This window comes from Rhamphochromis sp. 'chilingali' (assembly GCF_963969265.1).
Source record: "Rhamphochromis sp. 'chilingali' genome assembly, chromosome: 15".
NCBI lineage: Eukaryota > Metazoa > Chordata > Actinopteri > Cichliformes > Cichlidae > Rhamphochromis > Rhamphochromis sp. 'chilingali'.
The window spans coordinates 10,144,943-10,165,282 of NC_137942.1; the positions used below are offsets into that span (position 1 = coordinate 10,144,943).

The window sequence follows — 20,340 nt, forward strand, 5'->3', positions numbered from 1 at the left end:
GGCCCTAAAACACACAAGTGCATTTATTATTATTTATGTGAGCATGTCATCCTCCTGTCTAATGAGCCTTTCACCGTAAGCATAATGAAACAGCTTGCATTAGCACAGGATAAATGAACAGCCTGAGAGCTCCCATGTCTACGCAGTGAGATGAAAGCAGATGTTCCACAACCCAAACACCAGTGTAACAGACTTAGATCTACAGAGGAACAGAAGGGACTTTGAGTCAGTGTCATTCTCATCAGCTCATTGACTCCATTAGAAAATTCCCCTGGTCAAACATCATTATGTGAAAACAACGCCTAACTGAGCCATGACCAACTGACCATGAATGAACTCCTAAATTGATTTTTTTTCTCCTATAAACACATTAGTGATAAACAGGTTCTTCACTGGCAAATAAACCTGGAGTCAAAGTGAATGTCAACTACCACACATGAAAGGTTGTGTAAATAATTCTCACATAACCGAGAACTGGTTGTAGTGGAAACAAAGAGTGTTTCAAGAAATCAAGCTTTTATGGTACTATTAGTCAAGTAGATGGAAGGACAATAAAAGAAAGCAGTTGCTACAGCAATTCATGGTTTCATTTTATTGGTTTTATGTTTTGACTCATAAAATCAAAATATAAATTGACATATATTTAAATATTTGTGGGATATCTTTATGTAATAAGCAGTATACGTACAAAAAAATACAATCTGACCCTTTTTTTAAAAAACCGGTAACGCTTTTGTGTGCATGGTTGTGACTGTGTACAGAATTGTAACTACATATTTTCACAGTCAAAATGTAAATGTGAAAATTTCTTACAATTTATCAACGATGTATTGTTTATTTATGATAGGCTTTCTTTAATCTTTTTTTTCGTGATGAAACTGAAACACACAAGTGATGTGTGTTTCAGTTTTATTGGTCGATAAAGGGAGACAAATGGAGCCCCAAATTGGCTCTTTCAAAATAAATTAGCTAAATTGTAAAAATAAAAATAAAATGTTGTATAAGATGGATATAAATAACTTAAAAATCTTAAAAATATATGATGATGATCCCCTGTCTAACCTTTAACCTCCTGTGTGACAGCACATCCACTGGTATATGGCAGACACCAGGTGAACAATGTATAACTCTTTGCTATTTTTAATACTATTGTCGGTTTTTAATGGGATTAAATATGTTTTCATTATAAACTCTATGATAAAGCCGGGGAAAGCTTCAGATAAAAACAGTAAAACCACGTCTCGTTTTTGTCTGATAAAAAGTCATAGAACTCACTTAACCCATGTAGTAGAGAAGGAGAAGAATTCAAATTGATTCTTTTAAAGGACAGCATCATGTTTTAGACAAATGTCATAAATCATGTGTATTACTGGTACAGAAACCACTCTCTAAAGCTGCTCTATTCGATTTTTCCGACACTTTCAGCATGCCGTTGTCTCCAGTGTGTATTTATGAAAAATCGGTATAGAGAATAACAGTGCGACGTTTTTCCTTTTAGGCTCTGCTTTGTAATTTTAGCGTAAGTAAGCTAATGTAGCTGAAAGTGCAGATTGACAAGTGGAAAAGTTTTGCCGTGATGGCTGAAATTATGTTCCGTGAATGGGATTACATGTCATCTATACACGGTCATCTACATACATGTCATTTCTACACGGAAAAATTAATTAACTAATAAAGCATGTACGCCTGCATATATATATATATATATATATATATATATATATATATATATATATATATATATATATATATATATATATATATATATGCAGGCGTACATGCTTTATTAGTTAATATATATATATATATATATATATATATATATATATATATATATATATATATATATATATATATATATATATATATGCGTGACCTTCTACAAACAACTGCACGTGATTGAAAAGGTAACTCACCTGTACCAGTCAAGCCCCTTTTCGTAGTTCCTATCAAAGAAATGTGGCTCATTTCCAACTGCTCTGACATCCGGGTGCACCCTGAGAGCCTCCAGCAGGGCTCTGGTTCCCCCTTTCTTCACCCCGATGATAATGGCTTGGGGAAGTTTCTTCTCTCCGTAATCCGAGGTGCAGTTCACCCTGAGTTCGCTGTCCGTGGTGCTGAATTCCTGGTGCTCCCTCTCCAGCGCAGTGGTATGATACGCCGCCGCCGATTTAGTTGGAGACGGCTGAGTCCTAATCCACTCCACTGTCCTTTGTTCGGCCTCGGCATGTTCTTTCGCGATGGATACCGGGGTTGTTCTCTCGGATTCGGTGAATTCAGAAAAGCCCTGGGAAGTGGAATAAAGTTTCTCTCTCAATGTCACAAAAGTTGCCTCCTCTGTCACCAGCCTCCCCTGATACACATAGGTCTCTTGCAGAGGGAACTGCAGCGAGTTGTAGCAGCTCATCAAGCTATAGAACAAGTAGGTGACAGACAGGGAGAGGGTGAACATGAATAAGATTTTCCGGGGCACTTTAGAGGTGAAAACCGAAGTGCTGGACCAAAATGCCATCTCTGATAGCAATGATCCTCTCAAAGAAGTGGTCAGACATGTTTCCACCCCGAGTCTTGCATGGACAAATTCAACAGCAATAATCAGTCACTATCAACGCTGCTCCAGCTAAAAAAGCGTGAAGCTGGACCAAACCACCCTAATCCAACCAAACCGCATATTTATAAGGATAGCTGGAACTAGACCGTAAAAATTCCGAAGGAAAAACAATGCGTCCCTTTTCTCGAGTATCGATTTCTAATTCCAAGGCTGACAGACAATGTCACAATTTATTGGACTGAACTTGCAGATATGAGAGGCTGGAGGTCTGGCGTCCTTCCAAATTAGCAGCCTGACTGGAACTGGGCAGCGTATGATGGACGAAATCCTGGCATTTTGTGAAGAGAAAAAGAAAAAAAGGCAATGAAAACCAGAGTGTTTAAAGTACGCTTCTTCTCTTCAACCGCTCAACCCGAAGTCCAGTCCCGTCTCCCACAAAAGAGTAGATTCCCATCGGTGGAGGCAACCTACAAAGCCACTAAATCTTTCCAACATGAGGCAGTTTGGCGCGCAATCCTTTACGCGTCCCTTTATTTACTTTGCGTAGTAGAAACTCGGTTTCCTTTGTACCAAAGCATCCACACTTCCCACTGACTACAGGATGCTGCTCGCCGTCCTTACGCCTTCTCACATTGGTAGGATACTACGATGTGCGCATCGGCTGGGTGAGCTCATCTGAGCTGAGGCACTACAGAGCCACACAGCACAACTAGTGTGTACACCCACTTTTCCTCTGTCCGTGCACAAGTAGTGCTAGAAACGTCAGATTTCCTAATCTAAGGGAGTTGTGTGGGGGGAAAAAGCTCATCTTTATTCCTTTATAGAACTACTCGTGGAGATATAAAACTCGACACTAGAGTATGCGAGAGCTTATTGCAGTGTGATTTGCTCCATATAAAGTTCACTGTTAAATTCAATATCAGAGAGATTATTTTGATAGAGGTTATTTTTTTACAGAAAGCTCATGTCTGCACCCTGCTGGTTTTTTGCGGCGCATTAATTTACAAAAGAGGAGAGAATGTGTGTATGACGGAGAAAGAAACGGAAACAAAGTTTAACCTGATACATGAGGGGAAACAGATATTTAGCGTTTTTAAATTAACAACGCTGATGGTGAAGTCACATTTCTGAGTGAAAGAATCCAGGCAGAAAACAATCCCGCGTTTTGCATTGTGCTGAGGATGTTGCTTAGGCGTATTATTCACTGAATTTATTATACATGGGCTGCAGACTATAATTACTGATGAGAATATTCAGTAGACCTTAACTTGTACACTTTGTTGCCACAATATGAGGATCTAAAATTGCATGCCACCGAAATGTCTCCCTGTATTAGAGAATCTCATTCATCACACACCTCCAACACACCAGGAGAGCCATCGTCACAATAAGTACTGGGTCACAAACAATTTGCAATGCCTGCTTCTCAGAACAGCGCGCCCCTGCTATATTTAAAGATCTCTGTGTCGTAAGAGGAAAAAATATTTCTATGTATATGTTGCTTGACCAGATTTGTCATTTCTAATGCTTGTAGCTGGCTGGGCATGCAAACCAGGGGTGATACCAAGTCATATTATAGTGTCGGTAAAGGATTGCAGTATAGCAAAGGAGATCTTTAATATTCAGCCAGTGCATTTCCATTAAATAAGAATGAAAAACTGTGATAATGGGAGCTACTATTACACACAAAAATACATGTTACCATGACTAAGGCTTTTGCAGGTGCTGTATTAGTGTAAAGCTGTAATAATTTATACTTTTGTTACAAGGTGATGTTAATTGACATTTGGACAAACAATGTGATTATCAATATGAATAATAATCCCATTGTCATATTAATCAACCTACAAAGCCAAATCTGTAGCTCACCTTGGGTTTAAGAGTTGGTCATTTTGGTTGTTGTGAATGTTTGAGGTCTAAATATTTACTCCTGGTTAGAAAGATACACGTAGTGACTGGTTGACATATTGGGTCATGTATTTATTTCAGCAGTGAGTAGGAAGCAAAAACTCGGAAAGAGAAGAATGAATTTTGTATTGAACTTTGCATCCATAAGATGACCAAGCACATTGTCAGAAACATAGCGGTTATACTATTAACTCTTGGGTGTGTAACTAAGCAACAGCTTGCTATCAATATACATTTATATGAAAAAATCGGAGTTACTCCTTGGAAAATAAACCTCACTTACACAATAGATAGTATCATGAGATTCAATGGGCTATAAGTTGCTGAAATACACACACACAGACACATAAATAAATGTATATGTATATATGTATGTGTGTGTGTGTGTGTGTGTGTGTGTGTGTGTGTGTGTGTGTGTGTGTGTGTGTGTGTGTGTGTGTGTGTGTGTGTATGGGTTTTAGTAATTAAAAAACAAAAAAACAAGTAAACCCACAAAGCAAAACTACATGTAAGCAATGCAGGTGATTGGCTGAGTGGGAAGAAAGTATGAACAAGTGTTTAGAGCACAATGGTTACTAGGTGTTTGGCAGTCAAGAGAGTGTAGGAGAGCTCAATGGGTTTGTTGAAATTGTTGTATTCATAAATTGCCACTCAGAGAATCAGAGAGCTCTCAAACACGAACTGCACCGTTTGTGAATTCCCACTGTTATCAGACCATCTACCTGTCTAAGAGTCACTCTGTCAGAGATTTCTGGGCATGTTCAGAATCTCCATGAAGTAGTTGCAGCAGAATTTTTCTTTGTTAATAACAACACAAGTGAAATGGTATTCAAAAGGAAGCTTCGACTTGCCGCTGATGATAAATGATTATCACACGAGCACATGAGAAAATATATTAAGTCATTTTATCTTCCCTTTGTTGTGTCTGTTATCTGAGCCATTCAGATAATAGTTAAAGACCAAAATATGTATTACAGGAATTAGATTAAAAATAAAGCAAAGCTAAAATGATTTAAATCGGTATAAAGGATGTAATGTGGTTTGTATATCTTGACAACAAATTGTTAAATCTAAAATGTAAAAAAATGACTTTTACACCAGCAACTAATGCCCAGTGCATTTTTTTCCATGGTGTACTGGGGATGCAGCCTAGTTAGCCAAGAGCCAGTTCCTGCAAGACACATCATTTCTATGGTGAATTAATGTGACAACAGAGGCTCTTCTGTGCCTGATTGAGTATCTGAAGTTGCAATACACAGTCTTATGCTGAAACCCCAAAGACTGCAAAATAATTCTTGTGACAACACACACACGAAGCTTCTGTTCTGCCAGTGCAAACTACATCAGGCCTGTGGCACTTTCTCAATATAGTTACAGCTCAGGAGCTGCAGCTCCACCTTTGAGATTTGAGTCTACTAATATGAAATGACTTGATTCTGAACTCTGCCACAGTCTAAGCTTGTCTGGTGGAGCTGAGATGAACGGCTATTGTGGGAAGGTTTTGGCAGACTGTATATGCTCAAACTGTTACGGGGCTCAGTGCAATTAAAGTCAGAGTACTGTGGCCAGCAGAATCACACCCTGCTGTCCGCTGGGGTTCGTACCTGCAAAAATGGTTTATCAGGCTACATTTAGAAAGGAAATGACAAAATGGATTTAAGTGACCATCCTGATAGTGATAAAAGAAAGTAGAAAATACCATAAAAAGAGCAAACTTGCCTTTGGCCTACAAATCAGTAAATCAATATTTGTATGACCTTGTAATTTAATTCTCTCTCTTTCATGGAACCTTTGAATTAATCATAGACTGCAATGTCATGGTGCTGAAGCATAAGCGTGTGCAATCTTGATACAGAAACTTTTGCAGCAATCTACCTTAAGTAGGACTGGTGCAGGTTCAGGAGAATCTCTTGCCTTGTTGTCTTCCTTTAATGCAGATAATAAAATTCATGAGGAAAATGCCCCCGAGTGATCCTTGAAGGCATTTTCCTCATGAATTTCATTGTGGAATCTCTCAGCAGGAAGATTGGAAATATAAAGATTTTGTATGTTCGCCCTAGAGTAGAAAGATTGTTTTAAGGCATGAATTTATTTTATTTTGTTTTTGTTATTACTTTTATTGTTCTTTTTATGTAGAACAACAATTTGAAGCACCAAAGAGTACTATGGGGAAAAAAAAGATTTCCACATTTCCTTATTCAAAAATGACACACTTACAAATCACCTCTTCATTATGCCAGAAACATTAGATTGTCCTTCTTTATTTCTGGGGCCTGGTAAACACATTTGGACAAGTATCACTCAATCATATGTGGAAAAAAAAACATTTGGTTATGGTAAGCAACCCAAACATAAAATTTGGTTAATGCATTTGTGTAGGCATGGTAACAATAACATGAGCCACATTAAAACACGTTGAGACTTAAACCTGTGGGCCTACATGTAAAACAGAATTTGGGATGCATAACCATGAAAATAATATTAAAATATATCCTTAGATATAACGTCTTGTACATTTTCATGAAAATTTGGGTTTGCTTAATTTAAAAAAACAAAAAACAAAGTTGGAGTACGACATAAACGTTCTCTTTTTTTCTGGTGTTTATTGTGTGCACTTTTATGACCCATGTGCATAAAAATCTTCTTGTTTACTTATTTATGTATCGCATTTATGTCTCTTTATTTCTTTGTTTTTGTTTGTTGTTGTTGTTATTAAATCTTTGGTTAATCAGTTATTGGCTATGTAACACATGCACGATACATTTCGGAATGGAGACAAATATAGAGAGTCATTAGTGACTGAATAGGACCAAATGGAGGCAGACTAGAGTCCTCTTTAGTGCTTTGATCCTATAACACCAAGCTATATCCCTGGATTATACAGTGAGCTTAATTTATCACCCTGTTCGAACGCGAAATCACAACCTGATCTCAAGGTCTGCACTATAAAATGGTGTCCCTTTTTCCATCCAGCATACCAAGGAATTTGGAAGCGCCTTAATTCAGTTTAGAAGGTCAAGTGTAAAAACTCTACTGATCGATTTTTAATGCAGTCACCTTAATAAGTGTGAAAGGCAATAAAGAGGAGCTGCTTTTTGTTTCCAGAACGGGTGGTTTTGAGGGAGAGGGTCATATCTGCATATCAAAGTTTAGACATTAAAATTAACATTTAAATGTAATGATTCATTATTATATAACATTTATATTTAACTTAATGAACGTACCAGAATAATCAAGGTATATTAAATTTTTTGGGACTAAAATCATTCATTGTCATGAGACTTGTGTATAGTTATGAGTGATGAGGTGCACTCACTGCTCACAGCTACACTTTTCCCTGTGCTTTTGTTGTAATTTTTGCAACACAATTGCTGAGCATTTTGTCTTAGAACAGATAACTGTTGCTTTAAAACACTTGCTTTGCAAGTGTTGAATTTGCCAGCACAACTCAGCTGGGGCACCTGACAGAATGACTAACTGGCAGTATTGATTTGCTTGTTCTAGCATTACAGATGTCACTGGAGATTCGTGTAGCCATGTCCTAGTTGTGGAATTTTCATCTTTAAAAGTTTGCATTTTTAAAATAAATATATCATAACGGACGGGCATTGGTGTGTCCTATTTCAAAGTCTACAGCAGATTAGACAGTGGAAAGGCAGCGTTGTTCTGACACAGTGAACACATCATCTATGGCCCTCAGTATTCATCAGTCTTTGGCACTTCAGTTAATTGTCTTGTCAAGGATTTCAGTTCAAGAGATGACCCAAATACAGGACACAGAGACATGAAGGAAGGTTGTGGAAAGAACATGAATACTTTAAAATAAGTCGCAAAAAAAAAAAAACAAGGACCAAACTAAACAAAAGAGAGGCAATTATGGAAAAAGTATGCACACAAAGTAACAAGGGCAGGATTAAATACACAATAAATTCATTGAATACGAGTCAAAACTAAATTGGCAAAACAAACAATAATTAAAAATCGAAAGACACAAAGATTGAAAGAGATATAACAAGAAATAACAGCAATTCCAAACAATAACTCAGGAGCCATCTACATTTGCCAGTTGAGACTCAGAAACAGAAAAGATGAAAGTAGACATATTCCAGGATCAGTGAACACAAATGTTAGCAATTCTGGAACAGTCTTTGCATTGGCAGGCCATCAAATGGGTCTGAAATTTGACAAATCTAGATGCAGATTCAAATGCAGACTGAGGAACAGACATGGGCATAAGCCAACTGGATTCTAGAAGGGGAACAGTAGAGGTTTCTTGTTACTGGATGACCAAGAAAACTGAGAGACTTTGGAAGTTACCGTCAGAAATGTTTTAAAGATAGCATGTATATTCCCCTTTTTCTTTTTTATCTCATCATTTTTCCCTTACATATATAAAAGGTAGAATGCACCCTTAAAGTTATGGGCTATTGGGCCCAGGACCTGGCATTGGACATGTCTTCAGTTGAATGGGACTCATGTCTCCATAATGTTAATACTATGTATAAAGAAATAGGCAGTAGATTTATCCAACTTAAGATAACCATAGGTGGCATTGAACATTGCAACAACTGTATAAATGGAACTTGGCCCCCGTGGACGATTGCTGGAGTCAAAATGCTTTGATTTCACATATCTTATGGGACTGGTGGGAGATCAACGGAGGTCATTTTCAGTGTTTTGAAAAGAAGATTTGGCATCTCACGAAAACTGTCCATACTTGGTATAACTACAGAAGTTTCTGATGGAGACTTTTCCTGCTATACAAAAAAATGGATCATCCTGACTTTTACTACGGCAAAACGGTCTTGTTAAGACATTGGCAGAAAAAGAAACCCCCTCCCTATGAGGAGTGGCTAATGACGATGGTTAAGTTGGCATCTTACGAAAAAGTGACTTATGGTCTATTAGATAAATTGCACCAATATAATTGTATTTGGTCCCCCTTTACTAGCTGGCTTACTGTAACTTGAGGGGCAAGAGGGGTAATGAGAGAGTGGATGGTGTGGGGTTTGGGTTGCAAAGAAAGAATATGATAACTTTATTTATTTTTTATGTTTTGTTATTTAAGTTCAAAATGAAATAAAAAAAAATTAAGATAAATAAAAGGTAGAATGCAGAAGAATTCCCCATTCTTTTTGACTACGGCAAAGATAAGGCCAACATCAAACTGCCTTTTCCATTTACTAAGTGTTTTCACTTGTTCTTCCAGCTCTTTCGAATAATACCCCTTGATGCCTTCATGTTTGTACTCTTATACCAATCCCATTGCTTAAAAAACACCCTAATTGAAAACATCTTATCAGTTTGCTTGATGTGATACCCTCAACTTATAGAAGATAATGTCAACTGACTAATTTTTTATCTCACGTTTGGTTAAGACAAGTCGTTATTAATTAAGTATTTGCAAATCGATCGAGAAACTATGGTGGAAATAGTTGTGCTAATACCTCACCAAGTGTTGAACTGCAGAGTCAGTACAAGTCTATTAGCCTGTGGTGCAACTGAAGAGAACAATAGAATTACCTTTGTTACCAATGCCATTCGTGATTTCCTATGCACATTGCCACAATGATATTGTCTTCCTTGTTTTCAAATCACTAGAGAGCCAATGCTGAAGTGAAATGATAGATACTATCCGCTTCTTGATCAATAATTCTGCCTCCCTCTATTGTTGACCAGGCTGCCACACTGTGGACTAATTAGATGATAAAAAGTGATGGATGTGTATTAAATTCAGCTGGACCTTAAGAGAACTCCTTTGGGTTTTGTCCTATTTTGAGCTGACCTTTTAGATCCTAACTTTATTGTACATGAATGCAGTTTTATCGGATTGCTGGATGTTTGTGATGCATCAGTTAGACTGTACGCATTGATTCACAGACAGATAGATAGATAGATAGATAGATAGATAGATAGATAGATAGATAGATAGATAGATAGATAGATAGATAGATCTTACTTCAGTTAACCTATATTGGTCATATGCGTTCATATGAGGACATAAGGACACGTTGCCCATTTCAGTAGGGAAAGTGTAAATTACATAGAGGGAGGGAGAATTCCCAATGGATCAGTGAGAGGTGACTAGAAAGCCCTTAAACTGCAAAGCATTTTGATTAGCTCTGTTTTTTTTTTTGTTTTTTTTACCATCAAGGTAATTTCAAGGTTTCTTGTCCCTACATTTAAAATATAAATTGTATTAAGTGTAGTTAAAATTAGGGCAAGCAGAACAGTCATCTTACAGGGACAAGCTATATTTTTTTCTGTTAGAGCAGAAAATGACCATTTTTCTGTTTTGAAGCAAAAACTCATTTCAAGACTTGCCCAATCTCTTCCTCTCATCTACTACCCAGTTTATCAACTGTACAGTGATAACAACTAAAACACAAAAACAATGTTATTATAGCATTAGAGATCATTAAAACCAAGCTCGTGAGCTTTGTCTGGGGAATTATATTATATTATATCAAAAATGAAGATAGAAACAAAATAAATAAAAGGTTCCATAAATGTTAAAGATTTTTTAAAATTAAATAAAGGTGGTGTCCAAGGTTTTCTGTCATGTATAATCACATTTTTTCCAGAGGATTTAATGTTTCTGCTAGTGTTTTTCCTTTTTTTCTCATATTGTTTACTCATGCTTTTTGATCGTGTTTTCTTTTTACTCAACCTCCCATTATGCCAGTGTGCTATCTTTAGGATGTTGATGTTAGACTGATGCAACACTTGGCCCGCTGTGCTTTTTTTTCTTAAAACATGTCAGAGCACAGCCAGATAATGGGGTACAATTAGGGTTGTGCTGAAAATGTTCTGTTGGAGGTGTCATCACAAAAAAGGAGACATCATGAGTTATTTTCTTTTGGTTTAATCCTAAGAATTGCTTTCCTCTTGTGATTTATCAGCGGAGGCTGTCATGAATTTGTGACACCTATTTGCCCTTTACACAACTTGTGCTTTGGAAGTCACTCCCAGGTATAATGTTCTCTATGGAGTTGCTGTAAAACTCTTTTTAGCAAGGCCATACAATGACGACCAGACTGGATCTGCATGGAGCGCACTGCCTGTGGACCACTGGCCTCCTCCTGAGTCGTTCCTGAGTTAGCAATGTCCCCTGGTGCCTCCCAGGTGTGACTCCCTCAGCATAATTAAGGTGGGATCTGCCAGGGCTTCTGGGCCAGGTTCATTCATCAACTGGATCACCCGCAAGATTAATGTGCACTTGCTACAGCGCTCCAATGGATTGCTGCCACTTGCTGAGATCATTAGCGTTGGTCTCCATATGACTGCAGAGGGCTCTGTGCAGTGGATGGAGAGATTTGCAGCTTTGCATACTAAATGAATAGTCTATCATTGCCTAATTAAGGGCTTATTGGAGACACTTGTGTCCAGTCCCCTGGACAGTAAACCATAACTGAAGGGCAAACTAGATAGATTAGCTCCACCTGCTTAGTAGCAAAGTGCAAAGTAATGAAACTGCTGACAAAAGTAAGCTCAAAGGAGAATGAGTGGGGTGTGCGTCATTACACTGCATTTAGGTCCCAAAGGGACTTTGATGCTCCTTTTTAAGAACTCGCCAATTTTACAGTTTTAGAAGTCAAGATCACAACATTTCAACATGGTTTAGCAAATATCCTGATCTTCCGCATAATCATGTATTATGACTTCCTAAGACACTGAGTTTAAATTTAGATTATATTCAGTCACTTACTCATACTGTTATAATGTAAATTAAACTTGATCATCATCTAAAACTTCAACTGAAACACTGACATCGAGAAACCAGGTCCCAGTCTTACCTCCTGCGTCAGTACTATTCAACAACCAGTTGTAAATTTTTGTTTTCAGAAATATTTTTTATTAGGTCATTCAGAAAAAAAGACTTAAGAAGCAAGTATATGGTGTAACTAGTTTCTGTTATCTTCTAATTTTAAATTAACTCAAAATTAATCAACATTTTTTGCCCTTTGTGATCAAATAGAAAACACAAGACAAACAAAAACCTTTCAAGGTAATATGGGAAATTCATTCATTCTTTCATTCAATTCATTCATTTGCATATCCAGAAGAATTACAATCTAAATTCGTTTCAGTCTCTTGTAGTTCTGTTTATGGTCTCTACCTACTCTGGGAGGATATATGTGGTTAGCATTGCTACATGCTGAATAATGTTCACCAGCTATCATTATGCTGCAATACTAATAAACAGTAACATAAAACATACAAAGGGTACACATAGCTCTGTTACAAAAAATAGCCTTATAACACTCTGTGTTTTTGCACAACATTTATTAACATTTATACATTTCCCTTCATCCTAATTGGAGAATTATTTAATTATAAAATTTTTGAAAGTGTATCTCACCAAATGTACCCATATGATAACTGGTTTATTTTTGAGTGCACACTGTCAACAAGGTAGCAGAAAATATAATTGATGTAAATATTCAGCCAAAACAAAGCAACATCTCACTGGAGTCGATTAGTAAGCGCAGCCTGTGAACCCAAATCAGCTAAGGAGCTAAACTTGCACTGTGTGAAAAGGTTTGGTGTTTTATATCTCTTGGCCACACTACAAGCAACAGCTTCATACTGCATTATAATCATTTGACTCATTGTGTATAGAAAGAATTACAAGAACTTGGAAAAAATATAAAACGACTGCAGTGAGAGTATGGGATGATCATTCACAGTTATAATATATTTGCATACAAATCCAACACAAATACGAATGTGCCAAAATGGTCAAAAATGAGACTCCACTTGTTGTGCAAACCATTATACAGTTTCACACAGAGATTGGGGAGGGCGGGGGGGGGGGGGGGGGGGGGGCTGTGCACAGCTTTTCTGGCTGTAAGCCTCCCTGTATATGAGGCTTGTTTTTCATTGACTGTGTCAGGAATCAAGAGGGCTAATCCCTCAGAGACTTCAGATGAAAGTTTCAAAAGAAATAATGAAAGGCATACTGCCTGAGGGTGCATATCGGGGTGAACGTACAGCAAGCTGGAGAGAACAGCAGCGGCGCACGACAAGCAGCAAAGGAAGAACATAACAGCTTCCCTTGCTGCCACCCCCACCAGTCTAACTATAAATCACATATTCTGTCTCCAAGACATAAACAAATACGCAGCAGAGCAGATCAGAAACTTGGCACAGCATGAATACTTAAATATAAAAATAAAAACGTATCATTTTGCAGCTTGTACTTTTAAACTATTTGAATGATCCGTAAAAATGACTAGAGACTTTATGAAAAGGAACAAGAGACTGGCTTTTGCAAATGTCTTCCTAAGATAATAAAAAAATCTTCTAGTAAGAAGCATTTGCATATTTTGCAACTGAAATATATGTAATTATAATGATGTGTGCTATATGATACAAAGTAACTAAATCAGAATTGGCAGCAGTGTTTAGGAAAGGTCCTATCTGTGTGCTTGTGTGAGCGGTTTTCCTTGCTTGTTTAGATTTATTTTTCTATGTTTGTGTGGGTGCATGGGTGAGTACCACATGGAAGCTATCCACATTTTTAGGTAAGTACACATGGAATTCAAAGATCTTGGGTTCAGACTTTAGGAAAAATGAAACAATGTACAACAATATAACAGGATTAATTATACTATTAAAACAAATAATATTTCTGTTTGATTACAAAGCACGTGAGTGTTTAAAAAGCTGAGGTAATCCCGGAACAGGTGGACAAATCCTTTATTCACAGCTTAAAACAGCATGGCTGTGCCACCAACACACCTGTTAGCTGACTCTTTGTTAATACATACCATCTGTAAACTGTGACCATGGAGTCATTTAGGCTGTAGGGTAAATGCACATTTACTAACCCGACTCTCTTTTAATGTTTAGAAAGACATTCTTGCAGTGGGAATGACACCATATGTTTTTATCATTCCTCGGAGTTGAGATAAAATGCCGCGCCAAGATATAAGTCAGTGTGAAATGTTGCTTTCAGCTGATTTTATGATGGCTTTCACAAACAAATTATTCTTGTGGCCTCGACTGTTGCAGTGGATGAAACATGCAGACTCTGACTCCGGGGCTTGAGCTGCATGGAGTGTGCAGCATACCTCTGAAATGACCAAATTAGAATGCCATACCGTTCACAAAACATGTGCAGTGAATGGAGAACACCCCTAATAGTGCTGGCAGAAAAAAGCATCTGTATTCTGCTGGGCATGCATATATAAATATACATTTCCCTCCCTCCACATAGTAATGACTTGTAGGTAGAGCCAGACAACTTGGCCACTAACCTTTGCAATTATTAATGTGTAAATAAGATTTTTTTTAAAAAGATGCCGTTCAGTCAAATTCTTTCAGGCCAGTTTAGGCATTTAGATAGTAATAATAATCACTGAAGCTTAAATATTTGCTTGTAATTACATTTTTTGCAGACATTCAGCTAGTTTTAAATTATAGTGTCTGCACTAATGCCTACATATTTTGTGTTTTCCATAGAATATACCTTTCAACCCAGTATTCAGGACAAAGCTCTTCTAGGAAATCCCAGACGGCTGATTCTGTTGCTTGGACGTAGCGCCAGAGGAAAAAATATACCTTCTGGGATTTCCTTATCTGGATGACTGACCATGCATCAAGACACACGACAAACATTGCAGTGTGTTAAGTGAATTAGCTGCTTCAAATTAAATGCTTACTATGCTTATAAAGCTGGTATGATGTCTTTACATTGGGATAACCATTAGATCATTTTCTTCACCAGCTATTATTGTACTGTTGCAATACAGCAACTTTGAATATTGAATGAAAATTGTTATGTAAAAATCTTTTAAACACAGCGTGAATGCCATGTTTGGCCTGTAATACAAAACGGTAAAGACTTACCGAAGATGCTTTTATCTTACACGGCTAAACTGGCCGTAGCAGTGTGGGTTTTTCCTAGTTTTAACTGTCCATGTCCTGACTTAACTGCAGTGAGAGGTATTCCCATAACCCTGAACTTTTTAGAACTAGTAAAGGTTTTGTTTTAACATTGCTAGTCAAAGAAAGTAAACCCTACCTAGGAGTCTGTTACTGTGCCAAAATACATTCTCAAATATTTTCTTTTTTAAGATCATGATTGATTTTCAAGCCATTATTCTAATCTACAGACAATGGAATTAAAAGGCAGTTTTATAGTAAAATGAAAAAAATTCAGGGTTTCGAGAAGGCACATTTTTAAATGCGGACACGTTTTATGAAAGACAGCGGTCTAGCTCAGTTGTTAAGAGCCCCTCACATTTCCATGCACAGAAAGAATAAGTGAAGCAGCTGTCTCTGATTCTCCACCTGATTTACCAATAACTGACATGCAGAGCATGTTTCCACAACTGTTCTGCTCTGTTGGGCTGGGGTTTCATACACTTGATCTGATGTCAGGAAAACAAAAGGGTCAGTGTTTATTGCAGGCATCAGAAAAAAGGGAACAGTTCTTTTCAGATTTCCTCTGTTGGGTGGCTGATTCCAAACTTCAATCTTGTCGTCCTCAACACTTCCTCCTCATTTCTACAGCCATTCTGCCTCGTAATCTCTTGCCTTATTCCCCGTGATGATTTCTGGACTTCTGTTTGTCCCCATTTTGGCCTGCACCTTCAACCTAATAAAAGGTTTGCTTTTTGTTAGTCTAGTCTGCCAAGACTTCTGCATCTTGGTTCTTTATTCTTCAACCCGTAATAGGAACACATCTCATTATTTCTTAAGTTCTATTTACAAAGAATGAGTACTAACATGGGACTTGATATATTTTAGAAACCCACGTTTACGTTTCATGTTGCACATGAGCAAAAAAGAGAAGTCATACTTAGAGAAGTCAAACCAGTCAAACTTACTGGTTGCCAGTTATAAATCTATACCAAAACCATGACTGCTATATAGTTGTAAATCCTTTTGAAATAGCTCATCATACCATCTTAACAGATTATGCTTTTTTAATGAGTCTATATTACAGTTTAGCCACACATGTCTTTCTGAATTCATGCTAAAGAGATTTGCACAGGATTGGGATCACAAAAGACAACTAATTTTTTACTAAAAATTCCCCAGGTAACACAAGTCCCCTACAACAGAGACTAAATCAGTGCTCTGCGTTCAAACTACTGTGATGTTTCTCCTTTCAGCATTCTCCGATGGAGCTGTAACTGTGTCAGCCCTGAAACTGTGTGGAAAAAACAAAAAAAACCTGTCCCATAAGAATCAGATCAGACAATGGTTAAACTGTTCCTAAAGCCTAGTCTGAATTATTAGGCTCTCACAGCATCATTTGGACTGGCTTAGTGTTACCAGGGGACATCATGAGATTTAGAAATGACTCCCAGGTCTGTCTTTTTGTGCAGGGGCTAAGCATTGTCTGAGTTTTACTCATATTTACTGACATTAAACCGGGGTATGATGACAAATATTGATTGGAAAATGTCTAGTCACTCACTATAGACCTAATGTTACTATAAATAGGCATTTACAGAACAAATGCTGAGACAGCAAAGTGTTTTTCAGTGAACGAGTCTCAGGGCTGCTTATCAAAATGAGACACACAAAGTTTCCAAATGACCTTTAATCGCAGAGGTGCCACAGTTGACTAATACTGTACTAATACAGGACTTCTCAGTTGTTATATGTAATTTGCCGTGAAAATGTTCATAGATTTACAGACACACTCTGCAAAATATTGCATTGCTTGGTGTCTTTGGGTAATACTAGTCCTATGCACATGCACATAAGTCCTATGCACATAAGGCTTTCTGTTCATTCTTTTTTTCCCTTTAAATGTCTTTTTCAAATATTAAGCACCCTTGTTCCTTAATTAGCCAGGTGGCATTTGAAATCCTTTCTTCCGTGTAGTGTAGCACCTTATTGGAAGATTAAAATATTTCAGTTTTGTTTAGTGTGTAGTAAAATATTTTTGGTATCCTGCGTTTTTCAATTAGACAGTTTGAATGTACATTTGCATGATAGCGTAATACATTTAAATTATATTCCTTTGGCCTCGTGTGGGGAGAAAATGGGGACACAAAATCATGTTTTTCCCTCTGAACACATATGGTGCAAAAGGATTTATCATAGGCAAGACATGCAGGGTGCAAAAGGAACAGTTCCCCAGATGGGAGATTCAGAATTTACAGTACCTTTCCATTCAGAGAAGACCAGAGGGTAAATGTTCACATGGACTAGAATTATGGTCCTGCTCACTGGTGTTTGATAACATCCAGGCAGAGGTTAAGTTTATCCAGTATGTTGAGAGATAAAGATTCTGGTTTGCTTTTTCCATTTCTTCCAGCATATACCGAGTCCTTATCACAAAAGTGTGACATGGTGGAAAAACAGAAGAATAGCCCAAAGCTGCTGGAACAGTGCTGTAGAGGCAACATGGTGGTGAAACATGTTTCTCACTATTAGACTAGGTGATTTGGATTTATAGAGTGAAAAGATCACAGATGTTGTTATAATAATGTTGTGATAATGACTGATTATTTATTTACATTTTATTTAGTTGAAAAATCTGTCAAATAATGGAACAGGTTTAATATGTGAGTCTTTTCAATCAGGAGCTAGCAACTTTATTGTGGTAATTGTAAGCATATATAAAACATCATTTTGTACAGTTTGTTACTATAATCTTGGCCAATGTAAACAATAGTGATGAGCACAGTTATTATCATTTAAATGTAAAAGAAATCATGTAATTTACATGTGTTTGGATAGAAATAGAAAACCACTGATATCTTACAGAAATTGCCTGTAAAATACCAGCTGGGATACTACTGACTCGAGTGAAAAACATTTTTGTAAATGTTAAATGCTGAAAATCTGTTCATCATCTTAAATGCTTTCAGAAATGCATAGGGAATCTGACTAGAATTAAATTCTTCAATTAAAACCAATAAATCATGAAAAACTAAGCCTCGTTTTTATGAAAATGTGCACAGAATGATGATGTGTTTATTAAGAAATCATTTCCAGGCATACTGTGGAAAAGTCGTGACTCACCCCTCATTTCTTTATATTTTCCTTCCAAGGAGCCAGACTATTTTTTTGTTGCTCTTTTTTTTAAAGTTTGCTTGAGAAACAGATTTTGTCAGGGTCCTGGGACTGGGCGACCCAGGATCCCTGGGCAGTCATGGACCTGTGTATTATTATTATGTATTTTTGGTGTCGTTTCCCCTTCTCTGTGCGTGTACATATGTGTGTTTCTCTGTGCTGTGTTAGTCTGTGTCCCACTCATATGTTTAGGCGAGGTATGGGGGTGTATGTCTGCGGGTGTGCCTGGAGGATGGAGCTCAGCCACCTGCAGGCCTGAGGGGTGTGGCCCTGCGGAGGGACTGGCCACACCCGAAGCCACACACCTGCTGCTGATCAGGCCTCGTCGGGGGAGCTACTTAAGAGAGTCTTGGAGCTCCCACCGACGCGGGATCATTGCATGAGACTCCACGTTAGTCACCCTGTCTAAGTTTAGTCAGAAAGTGTATGCCTGCCATTTCTGAGTGTCCTGACAGCTGCGCTATTGTTTCCCGCAGGAAGAGCGTGGAAGGCACGGAGAGCAGCGAGCACCGGGGGGTGCTGACACGGGAGCAGAGAGCACACGGACTATTCACGGGAGACACGACACGGGAGTCTGGGAGAACACGGGGATTTATTGTTACGTTGTTTTCACTCTGTAAATAAACACTGTTTGTACATAGAGCACCGCGCCTGGGTCCTCCTTCCCCCACTCCTTCCACGGTGTGCCATGCCATACCGTGACAGATTTCAAGAATTCGTTCAAGGTTTTTCTTTCCACATTAAGTGCTTTTTATTCATTTTCCAGTCCAGTCTTTGTACCTGATCATTTTCAAGAGAACATTTTAGTTGTTTGTTTTTGTATTTGTCTGTGTTTTTTTTTTTTTTTTTTTTTTTTTGTCATGGTGTGCAAAAAAAGACAAAAATTGATAGAATTATGAACACAGAAAGGTGCTGCCAGCTTTTGGTACCATCTGAAAAGTTTCTGATTTGCAGCGACTTCATGTTTTTATGACAATGATCCCAAACACACTGCCAATGTAGTAAAAGCATACCTGGATAGAAAAACCCACAGTAGAATATTATGAGTCATGGCTCCTTAGAGCATTATCCAAAGTATAAGATCATCTTGACAGAGAACAAAACAAAATGCAGCCAACATCCAAAGAAGAGCTTTGAATGTCCTTTAAGAAGCCTGGAGAACTATTCCTGAAGACATCTTAAAGATATTACAAGAAATCTTTGCTAACAAAATTCAAGTTGTGTTGAAGAATAAAAGGTGGTTAGAACAAATATTCGCTTTCACGCTTAGAACTTGAAAAACTGGAAAAAAAGCTGTTTTAGCCTATATACTGTATTTCTGTACCTGTTTGCAGATGTTGTTAAATCTTTGCACATACTCCTAATTTCTTTTTTTTGCAACCATAACCCTAACCCCAACTGCTCACAAACTAAAAGGAACTAACAGAAGCAAAACAAAGGTAACCAGTAATGGAGAAGCTGCAGAGGTGCTTTTATTCATTTGTGTCACATTTAGATTGAAAAGAAACTCAGGTTATACCATCAATTCATGAAACGCCCGTCTGTGGTTTGCAAGAACAAAAATGTTTCATTTAATAGAAAAAAAATGTGATAGAAATGTGTGACTATAGCTGTCTAACGAATCCTGGACAGGATATATCATCTATTTAATACCTAATTGTACAATGATTTCAAAGCTCTTTTTGTGCTACTGTCTGTTTTATGGGGTGCCATATGGGTGATTGTAGCTAAAATGACAAAAAGGAGATTTTAATTAAATAAGGCTTTCAAGAATCTAAGTTATACACATTTGTCTTATAGACACATTGTTACACAGCCAGTTCATGTGTTATATAATC

At 37.6% G+C, this 20,340-nt stretch overlaps 1 protein-coding gene and 1 long non-coding RNA gene across 2 annotated transcripts in view; one reads left to right on the plus strand and one right to left on the minus strand.

Moving 5' to 3' along the window:
• hs3st4 (heparan sulfate (glucosamine) 3-O-sulfotransferase 4) overlaps positions 1-3,159 on the minus strand; it is a 90,672-nt gene extending 87,513 nt beyond the window's left edge. Inside the window, exon 1 of the mRNA XM_080905946.1 lies at positions 1,917-3,159. Coding sequence (XP_080762072.1) covers positions 1,917-2,512 — 596 coding nt within the window. The 5' untranslated portion in view covers positions 2,513-3,159. The remainder of the gene's footprint in view (positions 1-1,916) is intronic.
• Positions 3,160-18,798: 15,639 nt separating this feature from the next.
• On the plus strand, positions 18,799-19,144 carry LOC308412088. The gene is made up of 2 exons (XR_013974525.1): positions 18,799-18,893; positions 18,979-19,144. It is a non-coding gene; the product is annotated as an uncharacterized lncRNA (long non-coding RNA).
• The last annotated feature ends 1,196 nt before the right edge of the window (positions 19,145-20,340 follow it).